At 39.0% G+C, this 22,309-nt stretch overlaps 1 protein-coding gene across 1 annotated transcript in view; it reads right to left on the reverse strand.

Annotated features, from left to right (window-relative positions):
* The window catches only part of col24a1 (collagen type XXIV alpha 1), a 65,796-nt gene extending 43,718 nt beyond the window's left edge, over positions 1–22,078 (reverse strand). Inside the window, exons 1-7 of the mRNA XM_077717668.1 lie at positions 21,624–22,078; positions 13,108–13,181; positions 10,069–11,435; positions 7,092–7,145; positions 3,229–3,282; positions 830–883; positions 339–392 (exon numbers count right to left, since the gene is read on the reverse strand). Of these exons, the coding sequence (XP_077573794.1) occupies positions 339–392; positions 830–883; positions 3,229–3,282; positions 7,092–7,145; positions 10,069–11,435; positions 13,108–13,181; positions 21,624–21,676 (1,710 nt within the window). The 5' untranslated portion in view covers positions 21,677–22,078. The remainder of the gene's footprint in view (positions 1–338; positions 393–829; positions 884–3,228; positions 3,283–7,091; positions 7,146–10,068; positions 11,436–13,107; positions 13,182–21,623) is intronic.
* Between the last annotated feature and the right edge of the window lie 231 nt (positions 22,079–22,309).

Consider the following 22,309-nt stretch of genomic DNA (forward strand, 5'->3'; position numbering starts at 1 on the left):
GCATAAATTGTGATCTTATCCTCATGAAGTTTGAGGGCATGCTGGAGCCCATCCCAGCTAACTTTGGGCAGTGGGGCAAGTTTAATTGGTAACCCAATTGCAGGAACTATACTGTGAGGGGAACACGCTAAACACCAATCAATTGTGCTGCTCTATATTTGTCTGATCACTGTTGTCGTTAACTCATTCAATTGTATTACAAGGTGGCCCGGCCGCATTACAAGTTCTCCTGCATGGGACCCGTAGTTAGTTGGGATAGGCACCTTCTGGTACCTTCTGAGGATAAGTGGTTCGAAATCAATGAATGGATTCCATTAAAACAAGAGACTGAGTCTTACTTGCAAACCTGGGAATCCTTCTGGGCCAAAGAGACCTGGTGAACCTTTGTTACCCTTTTGGAACAAACAAAAGAGAAATAATAATCATGCATAGCTTTATAAAACATTGCAATGTACAAGTTTTGCATACGAGGGTGCAGATGCAGAATAAAGCAACAGAGATTTAATGAACATCAGAAAACCTCCTTCCAAACACGGTAATGGACTTTACTTAAGCTTTCGAACTAAACAGAAAAAGCAGACTTTGAAAGATGCAAAAAAATAAATAAAATACTTGAAGACTTTGAAGAAGGAATTAAAAGTTGTAGCTATGTACAGATATTTCAACCTCTTGGAAGCTCTGAAAAGTTCAATGGGGGATCACATTTGGAAGAAATAGAGACAAGTATGACATAAGACAACTGGGAGAGCAAGAAGGAAAAAAGCAAGGAAAGCCTCACGCAGCCAAAAGAAAGAAGTCTAGACACAGAGATTGATGGCAAATTCCTTACCTTTTCTCCTGGTGAAGCTTGACCGGGAGACAGCCCTGGGTCTCCCTTTGCACCCTAGGTTGAAAAGGTTGTAAAATAAATGGACAGCAACCTAAATCTGTCTTGACATTCAGAAACCACTCAAACAAAGCAAATCATTTTTTATTAGTTATGTCAACCAAAAAGCTCTCGTTTTATTGTGTCAAAACATTAAATTGTGCAATTGTAACATCAGTTTTTGTGACCAAGGTAGTAACGTATAAATATGAGGGTTTCCTCTCTGACAAAGTAAATCAAAATTGAAGTATATAGACCCTGTGATTTAGAACAGTGCACCTGGAGGAGAAAATATTGCAATGTTACCAATATTTCTTCCCTGATGCAAAAAGTTACATGAAATCTATTGATGAATCTCAAGGAGACACACTTACAAACTGCAACCGTCCAGGATAGATGCCACCTCACTGAATATCCTAATGAAGACAAACCTCACAAGAAATGGAGATATGCATATTTCTGGCCATTACACACAGGTTACCCAACCCTCAAGTTGGAAAATCAAGCTTGGTAGCAATCAGGTCCAAGCTTGCCCACTAACATCACAAGTTTTCTTATTGTGTGGAAAACTAGACGAGCATAGCGTCCCACCCTTATAGAAAGAGCTGAAAAACAAATGATACTACCATAGCAACTGATCATATCTTCCCAAAATATTAGACATTTGAATCATGCCGGCTTCTTATATCCAGTTATTGTTTTGCTTTTTTATACTTGGCCACAGAATGAAAAAAATATTTCTTTGCTACAAAAATTGTCAACACATTCATTTAGATTTTTCAATAAAAATTTAGCAGTGTTTTATGGGTGAGGTAGCTGAAGTGACTCATGGAAGTGGACAATGGTGGTTGGTAGTTCATGTTCCTCAGTTTATGTATATGTAGTTTTGGATATGATTCTATGTGAGGCTTACTGCAGTGTTCAATTACACCTGCCTTTTGAACCAGAGGTGGGTTGATTAGAGCTTGTATGAAATCCCTTCAAAAAAAAACATATGCATTGTTCATCTTACATAGGTCTCTGTTTCACATATATTTTTAGAAACAACGTAAAATGCATGTATTCAGGATGTTAGTATATCCTGTCATTTGTAATAACGACCTGGCTGTCTCCTCTGAATCAGTGGTCCCCAACCACCAGCGGGCAGACTGGTACCGCAAGCCACGTGGTGCCAGTCCACCAGAAAAATAAATATTAAGATTTTAAACCTCAAGCTCACGAGGCTCCATCGTAATCTGTCAAGTATGAAAATCATGAGCCAATGGTGCGCTGCACCTCAGGGTTGTCAGATCAGAAATACACTCTCCAACTCCCACTTTTGGCGGGAACCGGGCCAATCTTTCAACATTTCTGCACATACACACACACAAACACACACATACAGACTTACTCATGTCCACACTCATTAATGCAATAAATATGTCTGGATGCACACTGTGATCTGGTCCATCTCCAGGTCCGACTCGCCGCTGGAGCTGCTCTCGGTCGTAGGCTTTTTTTCCCCAGCCCTTGAACTCCAGCAGCACTCAGTTGGCCTTGAGGAATTGGGCCTGTTGTTTTTTTTCCCAGGTGGCACCTGCAGGGTGCAGTCAAGGCACACACCAACCAGCAGCCGACCCAGGGCCTAGTCTAAAAAGCCGCCTCGCTATTGCTGGATGTGATGCTCCACTTGTGGCCCATCCAATGTGTAAATTGGCAATTTTCCTGAGATTTTCCGAACTTTGGGACGTTTAAAAAGTCGCTCTAAGATCACATTTTGCCCCAAACTACTACAGCCATTTCAATTTAGCCTTTTTACTTAAAATGAGAAAAGTCATGTATTTCTTGTGCAACAATACAAATAAATGCAATTGTCTTTGGGACTTGTTTGTTTTGCCATCATGTTGTCTTAACCCCCCTGTCTACAGCCGTCATCTGGCAAAAAAAAGCCACCCCGCTGCCCAGCTTTTATCTTTAGTCATAATGCACCCCCCAATCCCTGGTCAGTGAAAAATAGGAAGAGCTTGACCATGTGGACCACTGGTTGTGGACAACTGCTCTAAATGATGATTGGCAGGTCATGCTGCGAAATGATTGAGAACTTGCGCCAGCACTACTTTATAGTCATGATGAACTTAGTGCATATTTTTTCTTACTTGTACAGAAAAAATACTTGATTAGGCTTTTATTAAATTATATTACAAAAATAATTTGTCAGATCAGATTTTTAGGCTCCTTCTGGTGTGAGGTGTGGCTCTTTGACCCTCACAGTTTAAAAATGTTGCTCTTTGTGTCAAACTCGTTCGCCACCCCTATCCAGATACCAAAGCTGAACACTGTCTTGTATTGTTGTCAGAAAACCACTTTTAAATAAAGACATTCACCTTGGGTCCAGGTGGTCCTGCAGGTCCAGACTTTCCTTGCTGACCATCAGGACCCTGAAATGGTAAGATAGGGAACATGGTAAACTTCCTTTTCAAAGGGACTGCTATGTTTAGTCCCTGATGAGAGCAAAGTGTTGAAGATGACTCATATACACTAATGAATACCAGATGTTACACGGAGGCATGGCTTTGGCATGTTTTTGGAGACCATGCTGGTGTGGTGATATAGAATTAAATACCTAAATTGTTACAGAATATTGTTGCCCATTAGTGACATTGTTCTCCATACTAATTGACAAGAATGGATGTTATCACAAAAAAACATATGACTTAGGGCTAAAACGATGAAGAGTAATTAGTATAGATTTACAGAGTATAGTTAAAATCAGACTAGATTTACCCCATTCAGTTAAATCCGAGTATCATCGTTTGAAACGAAGATAATGCTGGTTTTCCAAAGTTTTTATATAAGAGGTGACGAACGCTCAGTGGGCCATCTTAGGCTTCATTTTAGTAAATGATGCATGGAGAAAGAAACCCTTACTACAACACTTTAACAGGTTATTCTGCAACAAAGTGGGTATTATTACATTTTAGTGAGCATTTGTCCTTGAGGATATTAGATTAGATTAGAACTCTATTGCAGACCGTATTCGGGACATATGCCTGACAATACTGAATGTTGGCAGAAAGTCTCATGTGCTCATGTTGTCGTAAATCAAGGCCCTCAACTATTACACAAGGGCCGCAGTGGCTGCATGATTTCATTTCAGCCAAACAAAACACATTTTCACCAAACTGGTGTTTTATAAATGTAATCATTTGATTGCAGTCAGGTGGTGCATGTTAAGCAGAAACCCGATTGGTTAACCTGTCTGTGTTAGAAAGGTAAGAAGAAAAACCAGGACCTTGAAGGACCAGGGTTTGGAGACCCATGCCATGATTGTGAGATTCCTATTTCAGGCTCCTTTAACCAAGTAATTAGAGATTATAATATTTTTCCTTTTCAGATATTCTCACACAAATTAATAAACCAGGAAAAAAAGATGGAGTCAGACTTGGGGGCCCATATGCCAAAGGGAAGGCAGGCATTTTCTATTTTCCTCCTCTGGAAAATCTGAACACCACCTTAAAACCACTAACAAGCCACTGGAACAGCAGGTGGGCCCCATAAGGACCTTGGCATTTTCATCAGAGGTCTCGGAACTGTTTCCATGATACCAATTTGTCTTTATGCTTTTAATTACATATAATTGTATTGAATAGATTAGGTTATTCATTCTCTATGAATAATAATAATAACTGAGGGTGTGTATTGCTTATTTGGTGATATAATTTGTATCATGATTCACAGGTCACAATTCAATTGCATCCCTTTACATCCCAATACTACACAAGAAGATCATTCATTTCAAAGTTATTCAGTACCAAAGTAAACATGTTTTTGCTTTAAGTTTGAACATATGGCCTTCATTATTTATCCTCACAAGGGTGGTTGGTGGGTGATGCTGATCTCAGCCAACCACAGGCAAAAAGGCATTGCACCATCGGGTGGCAACATTTACTGACTTTATATTTTTTAACCAGCTTTAGTCCAGACCTGCTTAAATGCAGGATTCTAACCATGAAAAAAATGTCTTAAAGAATGTATATCAGTCAATCACAAACAATTATTGAAAAAAATGGCAGATCAAAACATAAGCATTCCAGGTATACCAACAGCCACAGGCCCAATAGAAGAAAATAAATCTTCAAATTATAACTGTAAAAATGTGAAAGACCATGCGGAAACTCGCAAGCGGAAGCCACTCTTGATACCAGATTCAGCACTGAGGGGAAAAACAGTATTTACAATAGGCGTGAGCCTACTTCGCGATTTTTCGATTATCATGGCCATGTCTGGTCTACATTAACCGCGATATTCGAGGAATTACTGTATTAGTGTTTTATCTTTAGATTATTTTAAAGGAACACAGGTTGGTCAACATGCTATGATTTCCGCACACCTTTTTGGGCAGTTATGCCGCCACGTTGAAAGGCAAGGGAGTGGAAATGCAGCCACTGTATTGATTATTTTTCCAAAAACACACATTTAACGGCTGATTCAAACTGATTTTAAATCAATGAGAATAGCAGGATGTAATATAAATAGAATACGTTTTTGTGACACCCTTAATGAATATAAGGTTGATTGTCATCATTATTATTTCATTGTGGTTAAAAAGGTTTCAGTTAAGAGTATACTATGCGTGTATAAAATACTCAATAAAGTTCAGTTAAGTATTTTATCTAAATATTTGTATTTTTATATCTATTTTGCCTCATAGAGTAGCTCATTTATAGTACTTTGTGTTTGTTTGATTAACATAAATATATACATGCTGCATCACAGTCGCAGTTTATATCATGGAATTTAGGTATTCAAGAAATAAAATACAACCGCACATGCACAGAAAACAGGCACAAAAACACACAACACACTTGCAATAAATACACTACATTCCTGCAAATCGTTATCCCTGCTGCTTTCAGGCAATGCTTGTTCTGGCAATGTTTTGGGGGAAACATCTATCTGTTCACTGGGGAGATCGGACTATGTACGCCCAGTTCCTATGTCAATGGCAGGCTAATAGAGGGTGCAGGCCCTAATTTGGGTCAAAGCTAATAACCACATTTCCCACATTAAATTGTTGATAACAAAATCAATCTCAAACAGCAATGTGGAAACTGCCTTAAACGCTTCAAAGTAACCTTGTTTGTTTCCATGACAAATGCCTCCACCATATGTTGTGGCATAGTTCAAAGGCTTTGATAACGGGTCGAAACTGAAAAAGTCTGTCAGACTATGCTGAGCCAGCAGCGACAAAACTACTGAACCCTACACTGCTTCCGACCACAAAATAACTTCAAGCTTCACTCTTTCTCTGCTTCATGACTCAGAGAGTTTCCATGTGTTTTCCAACCTTTTAAAAAGTAGACATGTTTCACTTTTGACTAGCCACTATCAGTTCCTTCAACATGAGAGAAGAAAAAAAAACAATATTATCTGGGGCAATGTAATCAAATTATGGCTAATAGCCAATTCATTGATGAAATGGTAACTAGAAAAAGCACAAGTATGCTCCAGCATATCAACGAGCAGAAGGCTGTCCATGCATGCCCTCGACTGGCTAAGTAGATACCGACTGGCACATTAAGTCCAGGAAAAATTAATCATGTCTGCAACAAAAGCTCAAACATCAGGCTCAGATGATGGAAACTACGCAGGAAGAGTTTGAAGCCTCATTCTCAAAGCTTTAAGGAAGACAAGTTAACCATTTCTCTCTATGTGATCCAGATTTACACTTTTATCAGAAAAAAACGGATTCATCTTCCATTCCACTTTTCTGAAAAATTAGTACACTAAATAAGTGTTGGACTGTGTTCTGTATGTACTGTAAATTTTTGGTTCCATCCATTAATTCCACTGCACAAGTACCGCAGACTAGACCAGATCAGTGCTCATAATGCGGCCATGCCCTGAAGTCGACATCGGTAATGGAAAGCCGGAAGTGGCGTTTCAATGCCAATGCAATTCCAACACCACCTCAAATGAAAACGAGCTACAACAGCAAGGAACCTACACATAAAATGAGCTTGATAATGCTTTTTCAAAATCAAGCTCAAATAAAAGAGCGTTAGAATCGATCTATAACATGTATTGCATATATACTGCTCAGGTGCCTTTTTTTGGCTGAATGCATGCCATGATTTTTGTGGAGTGTTCCCTACAGTCACAATGTATTAAGCTCTAATAAAGGAAAGTGTTAAGTGAATAAGCAAGAAAACTCTATAATATTGTAAAAATGGTAAATCTTACTCACCCTAGAACCTCTTGCTCCTTGTGGCCCAGGTAAACCAGGAGGACCAGGAGGACCCTTGATAACAGAAAGAGAGGTGGAGTGTGTTTGAGAGAGACAGAGAGAGGGAAGAAAACATAAGAGTATGTTAATGGCAAGCAATAACATGCAGTTCACTGTTCCATTGAGTACTGCATGTGCTTTATTAATGCAAGAACTGTCGAGTTCAAAGATGGGGATTTTGTGGGTTTTTTATGAAGCACTCTTCAGCGAAGTTACATTCCATTCGGAAGGAAAAATCGCTACTATAAGACTTGAAGAATAATAAAAACCTTTACAATGAGAAAATTCATGTAACTCAATACGTGCACGTCCAAGTGTGAATCAGTTGCATCAACTGAGTAACAAGATCTTCAGACTTGAAAAATAATTTTAAAAAACTGGAAGTCATGTAAAACATATATTCACTACGATATGATTAAGCTATTGTTCAAGCTGTACAACAAAGGTTTGAAGTTACAGTCATCCCTTGAGATACGAGCTTAATGCGTTCCGGGACTAAGCTCGAATGCCAATTTACTCGTATCAAATCAACGTTTCCCATAGAAATGAACTAAATACAAATTAATTAGTTCCCACGCCCTAAAAAAAATACTAAAAAACAGGTTATTACAATTGAAAAATATTTTATTGGTTGTAATTCACCATCTACTAACAGAGTTACAAATAACTAGTGGTTTTGATGTTTAATAATAAAATTAGGCATTATTCAATAGAACGGGGAGTTCGCCGATGGGAGAGTCATGTTTTCGATCTATTTTAAATTAACTTTCAATTTAGCATCACTGGAAAGCTCTGAATGACCTCTACGGAGTACAAAAGGAGTTAGTGCGATTGGATGCACAGGGTGGGAAATATTTAGGATTACAAATATCCTATACAGAGGACAAATTTGAACTACTGGTAGTCAGGAGGAATATAGGTAGGAATAAGCAATAGAAAATGAATCAAGGATTAGGGTGAAGGTGAATGTGTTCTAAGGTTGTGAAACTTTTAATTGACCATGAGTAACCTGTGTACATACCAGTGAACGAGCAAATCCTAATTAGAAACATGCCTTCAAGGCGGAGAAATACTCATGAAAAGGAAGGAAACCAGCTTGTTTCAAAGTTCAAAAGCCAAGGTCAGGACAGATAGGGTCACTTAACTTCAATTAACCGTGCTTTCAAAACAAACCTGGAAATGGTGACATGGAAACGTGGCCAAGATATTTAATGAAAGAGTTTTTTTTGGCAAATTGGGCAATATTTTGTGCCAGACTGTGGACCATGAGATAAATCAAGACCTGTTTGTACACTTTAATGTGGTTGTTTTAGGCTGGGTTCCATGTTATCATAACATTTTTTTAAAGCAATAGTAGCTTTATGAGCTGTCCAAAATACAAAGCATAGCAGTTACGGTTGATTTTAATGCTTCTTTTCGACAGTGTCATAACATGGTCATAATTATGACATCACACTTGTCAGGAATATGAATGCTTATGACAGATGTCATTAGGTTCATTTAGTATATCATGTCGCTTTTGTTGAAAAGTAACATTGTTCCAAATTATTTGGTGTTTAGGAACACAGTAAAAAGAAGCATTCAATTTTACCATTATACCTAAATAGCGACCAAGTTGCCAATGTAGTTTCTTATAATTCAAAATTTTCAATGAAAGACATTTAAAATAATAAATAAAGATATAATGCTCAAACTTCTACTGCATTGTACTCTGATTCTAAAATTGAAAAGAGACTAGGAAGGGCAAGTTGAGCTATGTCTCATCTATAGGCCTGCAGGCAATGCGATGGAAACTGACAGGCTAGTAAAAACGTTTTACATCATTAAGATAAAATACCGAAAGCCATGCTCTCTTGGAAACATTAACAACTACCTGAAAGTCTGAACTGTAACATTACTAACAGCTGCATAGTTATTTTGACAGCTACCTTGACGTAAATCATATGGCTGAATAGAGAGCTACATTTAATGTTTACTATCATTCCATTTATCAAAATAGTTACACATAAAAATCAAAGACAGAGCAAAAATGGCAACCAAGTATTTAGAACGGGCCAAGTATGTTACTTGGACAATTTGCACACACTGAAAGGAAAATAGAGGAGTGCATTCAGAGCTGACCTTGTTAAACAAAACTGAAAAGTATTCAACAAATGCATAAAAACTTTTTGAACAGTTTTACAGATCTTTTCATCTCATTTTCTGAACCGCTTTATCCTCATTAGGGTTGCAGGGGGTGCTGGAGCCATTCCCAGCTGACTCCGGGCCAGAGGTGGGGGACACGCTGACTCAGTGGCCAGACGATCGCAGGGCACAAGGAGACAGACAACTGTGCACTCACCTATGGGCAATTTAGAGTGTCCAATCAGCTTAACATGCATGTTTGTGGGAGGAAACCAGAGTACTCAGAGAAAACCCACCCAGTTTGAACATACAAACTCCACACAGTTGGACTGAACTGGATTTGAACCCAGGGCCCCAGAGCTGTGAGGCCAGCGGGTTAACCACGCGCACCACCAGGCTGCCCAGTTTAAAAATCAAATTAATTCATTTTTTCACTGACCTAGAGTGGGAGACGAGAATATGCGCCTTACATAATTACTGTAACATGCTGTATAATTCTTAACAAATGTATTTGTGGAAGTGTTCCAAATGTTTCTCTCACAGTATATGCATGCTCCTCAAATCCTAGAAACCTAAAGTTAAGCTAGCATGGCACGGGAGTCGTCATTTTTTTCCATAAACAAGCGGGTAACTTCAAGACCCGCTTATTGAAGTTGAAATTCTGAAAAGAACCATGTTTCATAACATATGCTAATACATTTTTAAGGACTGCATTAGAATGTATTCATTTTGATATTCTTGAACATGTGTCTTTACTATTTCAGACCTCTTAATTCAGGCTTAAAACTTGAATTGTGTTAAGTTATTTACTTACCGGAAAACCTGGCTCTCCTTTGGGCCCCCGAAAGATGTCTTCATAGTCGTAGAAGAGGTCTTCTTCTTCATTCCCATAATCATATCCATCCATGTCACTCTCATCATAGCTGCCATCCATTCGGTGTTGCTCCAAGGAGTCTACATTATTTTTATGGTACAAAAGGGCATCCATTGGATGAATCTCCAGGTGCTGCTGGGCCTCTTGAGGCTCAAAGCTGTAGACCTCTGTGTTCTTTCTGGAAGTGCTCCTGAGTTCTGGGTCTATTACATGACTTTTTGTCACAGAAATCTGGCCAAGACTGGAATTATTTGGCTGCTGCTCTTCAGAGCTGTTCTTCTCTTTTATTTTCACAAAATCATCAAGCTCCCTTCGACGTCTACGTTCCTTTGACAACATGTTGTGAGATGTAGCGACGCTTACGGTAAAATCCAAAGCTGGTTTCCCGCTGTTACTATCTGGAATTCCTTTGTCAACCGTAACAGGGGAAATAGTAGACTTTAAAATGGTTTCAAATGTAGAAATTGGGCTCTGGTCCTTCAGATGAGCTTCTGATATTGAGATTGAAGTGGAATAATAGTTAAATATATTTTCAGTGGTCACTGTCCCCTTTGAATTCGTTAGCATTTGATGAATATTTGGTTTTCCGTGAGAGGACATGGTTACTGTATTAGAAGAAATATCCTTTGCCTCCGCTGTCAAATCAAGATGTGCTCGAGACAATCGGTCTGTGTCGGCCAGCCGGCACTGTTTCCTAAGGTAGTTGCAATAGTGTGCAGCAGCTTTGGCCGAGGGATAAATATCTAATTGGCAGACTCGACCATAAAATAATGCAGCCTTAGCATTCATTCTCCCCAAACTAAGCAGACCATCGGTATTCACAAGTGACTGAGACTCCCCCAGGGTTTGCTCGAACTGATGCATTGTGCCACAGTCCGAATAAAAGGACACTGAGTGTGATCGAACACCAATTGCAAAAGGGCGCTGACGTCCATCGTGCCAGTTATATGAAAAGTAGATAGCGGACTTCTCTCCTGTGTAGACTGCCACTTTGTGTTGCAGGAGCTGAATGCCAAAACGCAACCTTTTCCTGTCATCTCTGACACAGAAAATAAAAGCACTATTTGCTCGCCAGGAGCTTAGACTTACAACAACAGAAAACTCTTCAGCAAACCCTGAAGGAAACAGACTGCCCACAGGAGCCTCATAAAGCAAGCTTGAGTTCAGTATTACCCCTTGTCCAGAGAATGGGAGATTTACGGGAGAGGGAACAGTGGCATATGTGGTTGAAGGTTTGGCAGTTCTTTCGTATAGATTGTCTGTTATACTCTGAACTGTGAGCCCAAGTTGATAGAGGATATCCACTCCTGAAAAAAAAGAATGAATACCAAGTAAGTAGCAATAAAAAGCATTCTATGCCAGGCCCCTGTGGTCTTGTATAAGAAAACTGAAAGAGCTATTTGGGCAATAGCAACGCATCTAACGACTAATCAAACTTTGGAAGACATCACATTCACCATGGATGCTTAATGTAAAATATACATGTATGGTAATTACGCCTAAGCACAGTCGCAAGGCATTTGATGGAGCCATTTGGCCATGGACTGCAATGTAAACTTCAATAGTTTCTTGATGTATCTATCTACAAACCCTCAGCAGAACAACCAATTAACTGAGCAATCAATTTGTCCTGACTGCCTCCATCATTGTCTATATGTGAAAATCTAGACCATGTTACAGCCAGAGGGGATGAGTTCACAAATTGAGATGATAAAAATGATACTCCATTAAATTACCGGATTTCAAGAAAGATTCAGAAAGCATGAATGAATGAATGATGTTGATGACACCTGTCGGCGCCTTTGTAGCACAGGTACGTACACCTTATTGGCGAGGACAGTCTAACAAATTCCAAACATACGTAATGTTAGTTGCCCTGGCTCGAAAATACACATGTGCTGCAATTCAAGATTGAGTTTCTAATAAAATAAGGTTCCAGTTGTTCATTCTCTCGTTTTGACATATTACATATTAGATAATTAATTCATCGCCTGACTTCGGTGCGGGCTACTCGGGTCCTACTCGCATTGGATACCCTTGTTTGATGGTACATTAACATTAGGATCATGCTTAACCTATTCAGAGCCTTTGACTAAAAAGAGATAAAAGCACTGATCAGTCCACTGAAAGGAGAAAAAATGGGTGGGCTTAGAAACAGCAATCATAGAGACCTTATTTAACAGGCTTTTATGTGCATTCTGCGGCACTGAGCGCAAGAACTGACATGTTGAGGGTGGAACAGAGGAAAATGATCTAGTACTCTCTGCTTCTTAGTCATTTGCTGCTAAAGAAATAAAGGTCATTACAGTGCTTACAGTACATACTGTGGGGAATTTAGCAGATTGATCTGCGCTAATATAGGTGTACCCGACCAGCAAGGTGAGCCTGCGATTCAGATGAAGGGAAGACAGGCATGAAACTCTAGTGATTTCTAGTGATGTTTCTCAATCATAAATATGGGAATAGTGTGATTCAAATCGTGTCAAACTCGGTTGGTTCGCGGGCCGCATTAACGTCAACTCCATTCCTAGTGGGCCAGACCATTTTAGATCTAACATCTAGATTTTTTGTATTTTTTAAAATTGGATTAAAAGAACTGGATCAACAGCCCTAAATAGTCAGTTTTATTAAAAATAGATAGAAAAAATTGGATTTTAAAAATGCAATGATTGATTTTAAAAAGGGGAAAATCAGGAAATGTAATGTACATAGGTTACGTAAAAGCATACATTAAGTCCTGGATAATCAGATCAGTTCATTCCCTCTGGAGCAATTGTCTTGCCTCATCATATTGTGTGCCCCAACTTTCAAAATAGATCTACTCTGAAACAGGTGAGAGTACAAATGCCAAATTTACCCCAACAGAAACACATCTTACCATTGAAAAATTATATTTAATTCTATTAATACTAAAATTGTATTCCATGGTCACTTATGGTACAATGAATTGCAAAAGAACTAAGTTTTAAGGCTACGTACTTTGTGCTAGGTAGTCTTCTTCTTCTCCAGAGAGTGCTGCAGAGCATACTGACAGGAGCAGAAAAAAGTTCCACCTAAAAGGCACACGGAAACATTAATCAGAGGTGCATTCATTTATTTATTATCAACACCCACTGTTACGCCTAGAGCGCTGGCTATTGAACGTCCATATGTAAGGCAACACAAGATTGAAAAAAAAACGAGAATGGTGATAACTAAAAAGGAATATTCTACATAAACTTGTGGCAAATCAAAGTAGCAAATCAAAATCATGAATTGAAGAAACTTACTGAGGGGGAAGGGGGGTTGCTGGTAAACACAACAGGACAGAGTACTAGGAAGCATAACGCAATGACATTCAAACAATCAATCGCATCAAGGCACTAGGCCACAGCTTCCCCAAGCATTAATAAGTTTATGCAGACAATGGGTTAAAGAAAATGGAGGGTTGTTGTGAGACAACCAATGAGAGCCCAGTATATAGTGGAGTAAGGTTCTAAAGTTGACCAAGGCAATTATTTCCACAAAGGGCCGCAATGCATGCAGGTTTTCATTCCAACCCATAAGAGGAAACCTTTCCACCAATCTGGTGTTTTAGAAGTGCATTCAGTGGATTGCAGCCAAGTCCTTCTTGATTTAGCAGAAATCAAATTAGTTAAACTGTCAGTGCTGGATCGGTTGGAAACAAAATCCTGCACCCACAGCGGCCCTCAAGGACCGGATTTTCCAGGTCTGTTTTAAGGTGTGAATCAATGCATCCGTGACAATATTTGCAAAATAAAATAACGGATAAGGAATGCATGAACTCTTTGGAAGTTTTCCTAACATGTATATTTTTCTTATCTCGAGGCAATTTTCACTGTTCAGAAAATGAGATAAGAGATGAAAGAGACAAACACACAACAAATCAAAGCATGGCATTTGCAAATTTGGAGCCAAAACTAGTATTCCCACTGACATAAGAACCAGTTTTAATGTTCCCTTAAAAAGGCTTATGCTTTACCACACATAAAAGCATTCAGACTATACCAATCACATTGACAGGCATCTGCTCTATCGAAGCTGCTGACAGAACATCGGGCTCAGGCTACTAGCAACTTCTGGAATGATGACTACAGGACAGACAAGGGTTCGTTTCTGCTGTCCCATTGAAACCAACGAGTGAGCTATGGCTAGTTACTTGAGTGCTAGAGTTGCAAACCGCATGGACGCTGCCAACAAAAAACACTGGACCTACACTGCCAAGGAGAATAAACCCAAAAGATGCAAGAGTTTGTGTGTTTATATGGCTGAGAGCCTCAGACAAGCTGTCATGTTTGCTTTCCCACACTCAAGGGATGGAAAGAGGATCACAAGTAGAAAAGGATGAGGTGAGGGAAAGCGCTAAGTGAGAATGGAAATACATGTAATTGCAAAAACACATTAAAACCGATTCTTCTTCAAGAATGTAGTCTGGTATCCATGTGAAGGAACTGGGACATGGTATGAAAAATCAAACGGAGGGGCGGGGGGTGACAACATGTGGTATTACAATCATTTATCTATTGAGTGGGGAATTGAAAATAAATCTCTTCGTTCTTAAGTTGTCAGTTATTAAAAACAAACTTCAAATGGAACTGAAAGCTAAATATAACTCAAGCATTCCCTTCTGGACTCTCAAAAGCGATCATATGATGCAAATTTGTGTGTGGTCCCTGTTTGAGTCACATAGTAAAGCCTTGAGTGCCCTATAGTGATCAAACACAGAATAAAATGACCTTAGTAGTGGATCTTTTGAGACACCCAAACACAATTTATCAATCTCGGGTAACAGGTGGGAAAAAAAACTGTACAAACAAGGCAATTTGTATATATTTTTGCTTTTAAAAACTTTAATTGTGTGAAACAAAATATTTAAAAATATTTAGACGTAACCTAGTACTAGTCTTTATTAAAAGTAAGTCAGAGTCCTTGCGCCGAAAGTAAGACAAAGCTCCCCAAACACTGTTCTGTTGACTGAGGGAAATACCACTATGTGGGGAATGAGTGTCATGTCAAGACTATAAATAATCACAACTTGGATCCTCAACAATGGTTCATTCAGTTGTGCGCAGGACAGAGAGGCTCAGGGCTTGAATTAACTTGGCAAAGGAGCATACTTAGCTTTTCACTTACTGTCGGGAAAAGGAAATGCATTTCTGTTTACTTCTTACTATTATCTGTCAGAGGAGTGGAAAAATTCACAGAATGTCGACAATGTCTAACTTCACCACATTCCACATTAGTAGTGACAAAGAAGGACAAAGAGTAGTTACTTTCTTGTTTTTATCGCTGTATTAATTATTGTCCTGGTCATAGTATTTTAGATTTTTGCTTTGCAAGTCAAAGCAAAGCATCTCAAAAAAGTAGTAAGGAAGTTAGTCACTCAATAAAGCTAGTGTTCTATGAACCAAGTTCTGCATGGTAATTTTGAAAAGCTCAAACAAGAGCGAGACGTAAACAAGAAGTAAATACAGTACTGTACGTTGTTTTCGTGTTTTCACATTAACAATGTCAAATGATGACATGATTTGAGCAGATGAAACAGATGTTACATAAATACATATGTTATGGACAACCCAAACAGCAAAAATGTGTGTCAGATTTCTTTCGCATTCTCTGCTGCCAATATTGACTATACTTATACTATTTTCTGCCTATAATGCGAACCACCAAACCATTAAAAAAAAGAATCCAGTTTTTGTTGGAGAGGGTGAATCAGATGTGAAAGAAAACTTACAAACATATGATTAGTCAGTTTTACAAAAATGAAAATCCATAAAAATAGAATATTGGGTATTCAAAAAATTAAAAATCAACTACTGTGATTGGCTGGCGACCGAGTGATCGAGGGATGGTGGATATAGCTAGTACAGAGTCAAGAGGTCAGTTAACACTAGAGTAAAGATTGACTCGGCCTACAAAACAGCGACCAAACAAGATGCTGTGAGTAAACTTAGAGTCGTCTTCATTCATTTACACTTTTCCATTTGCAGGAGGTCCTACAGATGTTAAAAGCTTTAACTACTGTCTCAGAAATACAGCTAAATTTCAACGGCACTCGGGTGCTGGAGATGCAGACAGCAAAAATGTATGCAAGCTGTGATCTTAGTATGAATGGTTTTTGACCTTTGGGGAATATTTATTGAAATATTTAACGTAAAAGTAATGTCTTAGTGTTCTACTATACAGCTCATTCAGTGTGAACTGGTTATGACTTGGCATTAGACACACATATCAGCACAGCATAACAAGTGAGTCAATTGTGAAATGTAAATTAACTTATCGCACCTTACCGCCTTTCTAGAACATAAAGTGCTTTCACACTGTTATCATTCACGTAATGATCACATGCCATTCTGAACCATGCGATGTCCATTGTCTTACTCAAGAATATTTAGACAAGGTTAATCAAACCGACAACCTCTGGGTACAAGAATAACTCTTCTACGTCAGAGACACACCGGACCACAATGATGATAATTACACACTTTGATTAATTCATTTTCTGAACAAAAGTTTTGAAGGGGGCGCTCAAGCCTATCCCAGCTAACTACGGGCATTATTCGGATGACACCCTGAATCAGTGACCAGCTAATCCCAGGGGACAAGGAGACGGACAACCATTCACGCTCTAACTCATACATAGGAGCAAGTCAGAGTATTCAACCAGCCTAATCTGCAAATATTTAGGATGTGGGAGTAAACCGCAGTACCCGGAGAAAACCCATATAAGCCGAGGGAGAACACTCAAACTCGACACTGAGGATTGACCTGGGATCAAACCCTTAACCCCAAAACCGTGAGGCCAATGTTCTAACCAGTCGTCCGCTGTGCCGTCTACACACTTCATACTTAATTTACTGACCGTCTGCTTGACATATACTTCTCTCTTTTGTCATTATAACAAAACACGATAGTTTTCAGAGCTCCCAACTGCTCTGGGTAGCCTCTATCGCTTTAACATTTTCGTTTTCATTTTTTTCATAAGGCAAGTAAGTGATAGTAAGGCTGACTAAACCACCAGTCTTTTGATTATCAGCAAATACTATCATTTTCAAGGTTGTTCTAAAGGAAGTAGGCGGACACAGCACAGCACTGGTCCTATCAATATACCAGTTCGGGTTAAGCGCAAACTGGATGGCAATTTGGATGAAACTTCTAATAAGAAATCCAGACACTCGCAGAAGTTCATTGGTTCGTATTTGACGAAATATTCCATGTTGAAGCCATCTCCAAAAGGACTGACATTTGCACAACATGCAATGAGCGATTTCAGCGTGACACTTGGTGGAATTACTGACTGTAAAAAGTACGTAGAAGGACCCAAACACAAAGATATACTTATTTTCATTATGCTGTACCTTTTCAATAGTTTGCAAAAATGCAATATTTCAATGATTGTAAACGCATGATAATAAAAGTTTGATTTAAATTGTTTGATTAAAACTCCGGAAATGGGACAAAAGGTACTCCTGAAATGAGGTCGACGGAGGTTGGCAGCTCTGGTTTTTTTTTTTTTTTTTTTTTTTTACTAAAAGGGTTCATTTCTCTCTAACTTAATCTACTGTTATGTAATAGGTTGGCTAAATGCATCATAAATGCCCCCACACACAGTAGTTCTCCACCCACAACATGAAAGCTTGGTTAAGACCCTCCTGTTTCAAGACATGACATGCTCTCGGTAATACTTTGACAAAGCCAAAGGCTAAAGAGAATTTTACTGAGATTTGTGGCATTCACAGTTTAGCATTAACGGGAAGTAAGAGGCAAATGCTTGCTCAAAAAGTTGCCAATTCGGTAGGTTATTAAATTATTTACACAAGTGTAATAATGCCAGAGTTTGAGTGCTGACTGCACAACGAAAATAAAACCCAAACAGTTGTTTAATCATTCTCAGTTTTCCACCCCAGTCTATGTCATGATTCATCAGTGTGTAAAAAAAAAAAAAAAAACATTCTTGACTGGACCAGGAGTACAGTCAGCAGAGTGAGCAATGCATAATTTTAGTTGACACGATTTTAACAAAAACAACAAAAAACACAGGATTATAAATTTAATCCAAACGAAAATAGGGCCTTTATCCCTGGGTTATTTTGTCACATGCATATTTTGATCTCTTGCAATGCCTCAACTGGGATCCAAATGTTGATTGCTGATAATGATTTTTTTGTTATTTTTTTCTGTGATGGGAGAGGGAGAGTCTGCACTCCAGACACCGTTACTGTGGTGACTAATATGATGGGAAAATACTGAAATGAATAAGTGTGGCCAGTTTCAGTGAACAATGGGGTTTTGGGTCCTTTTCATGAGTTCATCTTAAATGGAAAGAAAGAAAATGGCACACATTGGAAATTGAAAGCGAAAAGGAAAAGGAAACCTGGAATAACTCACAATTAACAGAAGTGTGTGCTATCACAAGTCTCCTGTCAATTACGTCAGTCAGAAGTGAAAAGATGACATCTTACATGTTCAGAAAATACATTCATTCATTCATTCATCGTCCGTACCGTACATCCTGGTAAGGGTTGAGGAGGTTGGAGCCTATCCTATGAATATGAGAGCCACAGTATTACAAAATATGATAAGAAGCAAAGAGCTACATTTATTTAGGCCGGGAGCCGCATTCGCGTCAAGAGCCGCGTGTACGTCACCCCTTAGCTACAACATTAGATGGCTTCAGAAAAACAATGATTTATAAATCTTGATGGAGAAATGCAATTGATAGCTTGGTCCAAAGAGGGAACTTAACCGGTCAGAACTAGTGATGTACCGATCTGATTCTCTGTACCGGCGCCTGATACGACTATTTTCCTCTGCTCAGTGGTGCAATTTTTCTTTTTAAATAATGACGGTGAGAGCTTTGTGAAAACAGAGCATTTCTTGAGAAAGTACAACCAGGGCTCACTTTAATGATAAAAAATATTATTTGTCATTTAATTTAATCACACCAAACAGAGCAGTAACCTTGAAATAACTTCCAGAGCATGGGAAACCTCCCAATGAAGACGCACTTCCTATGAAGTTTTATAGTACATGATAAAAGAGAGAAAGCACGAGAGAGAACTTTATTTTGCAAGCAAAAAGATAGATGGCGACAGCGAGGAAGTTTGGCATCAAGAGCGTACAAAAGGGGAATTTCAAAAATTGTAAGTGTTGAGATTTACTTTTCAGAAGACTGGTTGCTTATATTCCTTTTTTTTTTTGCTGTAAGTCTGAATTAGGGGTTGCAACTTATAAAGCTTTTTTGGATGGCAGAAGTTTCATCTGTATCTTTTTTATATGAATCTGATTCACTAACAATCCTGTAAGTGTGCACATTTAAAGGCACTATGAAATACTATAAGTGTCGTTAAAATGGCAGCAGACTATAATTTTGAAGCAATTCAATCGAAGAGGTGAAAGAAAAGACTTCATTATGAAAGTAGATCCCAATTAGTTTTCCTTTCTCAGCTGCCTTAACCCGGCCGGCTAAAAAGAAAATACTCCAAACAGAAGATGATGTCACACTCTTAATGAGGTGCACATTTTTGCATTCTAGTAGCATGCTATCCATGGGCTTTTTATCATGTTGTTGCCATATGGATTATCTGTCATTTTGACAACATGCACTAGAAAGCCAGTAATTAACAACAATTAACAAATGTTGTGATGTTAAACACAAATATTTACTTCAACCTAAATATTGGGTGCATATAAACATGGCCATTATCGCATGAGAAGCCCACTTTTATCCCTGCCAGAAGGCCATATGTAAGAGTAGGCAGCGTGCATATGTAAAAAAAAACATAGAGGCGGTCCAATGGGTGAGAAGCAGAAGAGTAGTCGTGAGAAGTATTGAGGCAAAGGCATTAGTTGGTACTTGGCAAACAGAAGCCTGAGGGCAAATAAAAGCCAGTGAAACCATATGGCTGCCATGTTCTTTGCCACCAAACATCTCCCCTACTAAACAAGACAGGAGAAAGCCACACCCTGGTCAGAAAGACATCCCACGCCATGGAAAGCTGTCTCCTCATGCTTTACCCATTGTCACAAGTCGTTATTCTAACACCCCGAATCAGGATCAATGATTGATTTGATTTATTTTCAATAAGGGTATTGTTAAAGCCATTCCTGTGATCAGTTTGACTTTTAAGAAACTTTTGAAAGACATAGAAAATTTAAAAAAAATCTTCCATAAGAATTTTCAGGTTAAACTGATAGACATCTAAGTCAATGTTTTATTTTTTATTTTGAGTAGTTCATTACCTTGGTCAAGTGCTGAGGAAATAGGCTAACAACTTAACATTATTCTGTTGATTCTTGCTCAATTTAAACTCCACTGACCTAAACTGAGAAGCTTTCACCTCCATCAGATCCAAAGTTAAAATAGACCTTTTGAATTGCTGCCAATCAAAAGTGATGCTGACAACTCCTGGCTAGTTTGCATTGGGCCACTGACAGACATTCAGCAGCAATGCCGACAACAGTGGCTGATCATCTGGAAAAGCCAGATTTCACTTATAAAGAGCTAAAGAGATTCCTTGCTCAACTTACATTTCACTTTCTTCCAAGAGGAGTTTATATCAGAATAATTCCAAGTTCATTTTCATTTCTAGGGGTAACACTCCCCCTTTTTAAGCCCCTTTTCCTAACATCTGGAGAGAATTCATAGCTTGGTATTGGTCATTGGGAATCTAGCAAGTTTCTTGCAAGAAGTGCTTTCCGGTAATATTTTCTGTTTGTCAAATAGTGCATACTTTACTAATCGCTGTTCAAGAAATGTTTTTTTTTTTTGTTCTATTTCTTTTAACTCATCTTTGACATTCTCTATTCTGCTGTCATGGTGAATAAGAACTTTTTCTTCAGACCAGTTTGGATGCCCATGCTGCAGAAAATCCTCTGCACGCTTCTTTTCTACGAAATAGATGTATCATAATCTAGTTTTAATTGATTTATCAATACCTGTTAAACATGTAGGCGCCATTATTAAATTGATACATTAGGAAGCACCTTGACTTTCTGAAATAATACAACTGTAAAAAAAAAGCTAGAGTAGATGCATTTTTCTTATTTAAAACGAATGAATGGTTTACACTGTTTTGCATGTTTTCCCGGGCCTATGTGGGTTTTCTCCGGGTACTCTGGTTTCCTCCCACATTCCAAACACATGCATGGTAGGCTGATTGGACACTCTGAATTGCCCCTAGGTATGAGTGTGAGCGTGGGCACTAATTCAGGTAAGCTGGGATACGCTCCAGCACCCCCCACAACCTTAGGGAGGATAAAGCGAGATGAGAGGTTTACACCACCAAAGTGTTTTACTGTAGAGCCTTGTAGCGGTGTCAAGTTGAACAATGTTCAGTCAATTGGCAGCCTTTCGGGATCAGGCACCAATAAAAGAACAGAATGTTTGGAATTATTAAGACATAAACAAAAAACAATAATCATGTTGGGTGAGGAATTCGAACCTGCGTCGTCTGATGTTCTCGTGCTAGTCACACAAAAAGCACACTTACGTTGCTGCCGCGGAAACGTGTCCACTCCTTCGCCGTTGAGCTCCTAAATGCATTTGTATACATTTGTCCAGGCAGCAGAAATCGGAGTGAAAACAGAATCACACGCAAGGGAATGCCGGCTCATGGGCTAACCCTTGGTAGCAGCCTAAGTGAAGCGTCAAGTGGTCTGAGGAGTAAAGTTTCTGCCACCTCAGAGATTCCACATCGTGTGATAGTCCACAAGATAGATAGATAGATCTCTTGCCTCTCTACCGACGGTTTCTTTCGGCAGAAAAGCGCTGAAACTAAACAAAATTCCAGATCCAAATTGGACTGACGGTGTGTCACAGAGCATCCGTGATAAGATGCCTTGGGAAGGCTTCTTCTACACGGGTTGCGTGCTGCGTCGTTCCTCCAGGCAATGAGTGGTTTGCGCTATGTGCCTTGACTTGCACTGATGGGACAACATTCAGCCCAACTCAACTTCTACCTACCAGCTGCTGGTGTTGGATTTCACCAAGTTGTGCCTTGTGACATCACGGATAAGATTTGGACATGTGCGCACTTAAGCCTCCAGTCTACTTAAAATGGAACTGAATGATCCGAACCCCAGCGTGTGCTCTGAAAGTTATATTTCTTCTATTTGTTGTTTCATTTTAAGACGATATGTAAAGTTTATTGGGAATCTGCAACTTTCTTTTGTCCAT

Source organism: Stigmatopora nigra, chromosome 5 (assembly GCF_051989575.1).
Source record: "Stigmatopora nigra isolate UIUO_SnigA chromosome 5, RoL_Snig_1.1, whole genome shotgun sequence".
NCBI classification, from domain to species: domain Eukaryota; kingdom Metazoa; phylum Chordata; class Actinopteri; order Syngnathiformes; family Syngnathidae; genus Stigmatopora; species Stigmatopora nigra.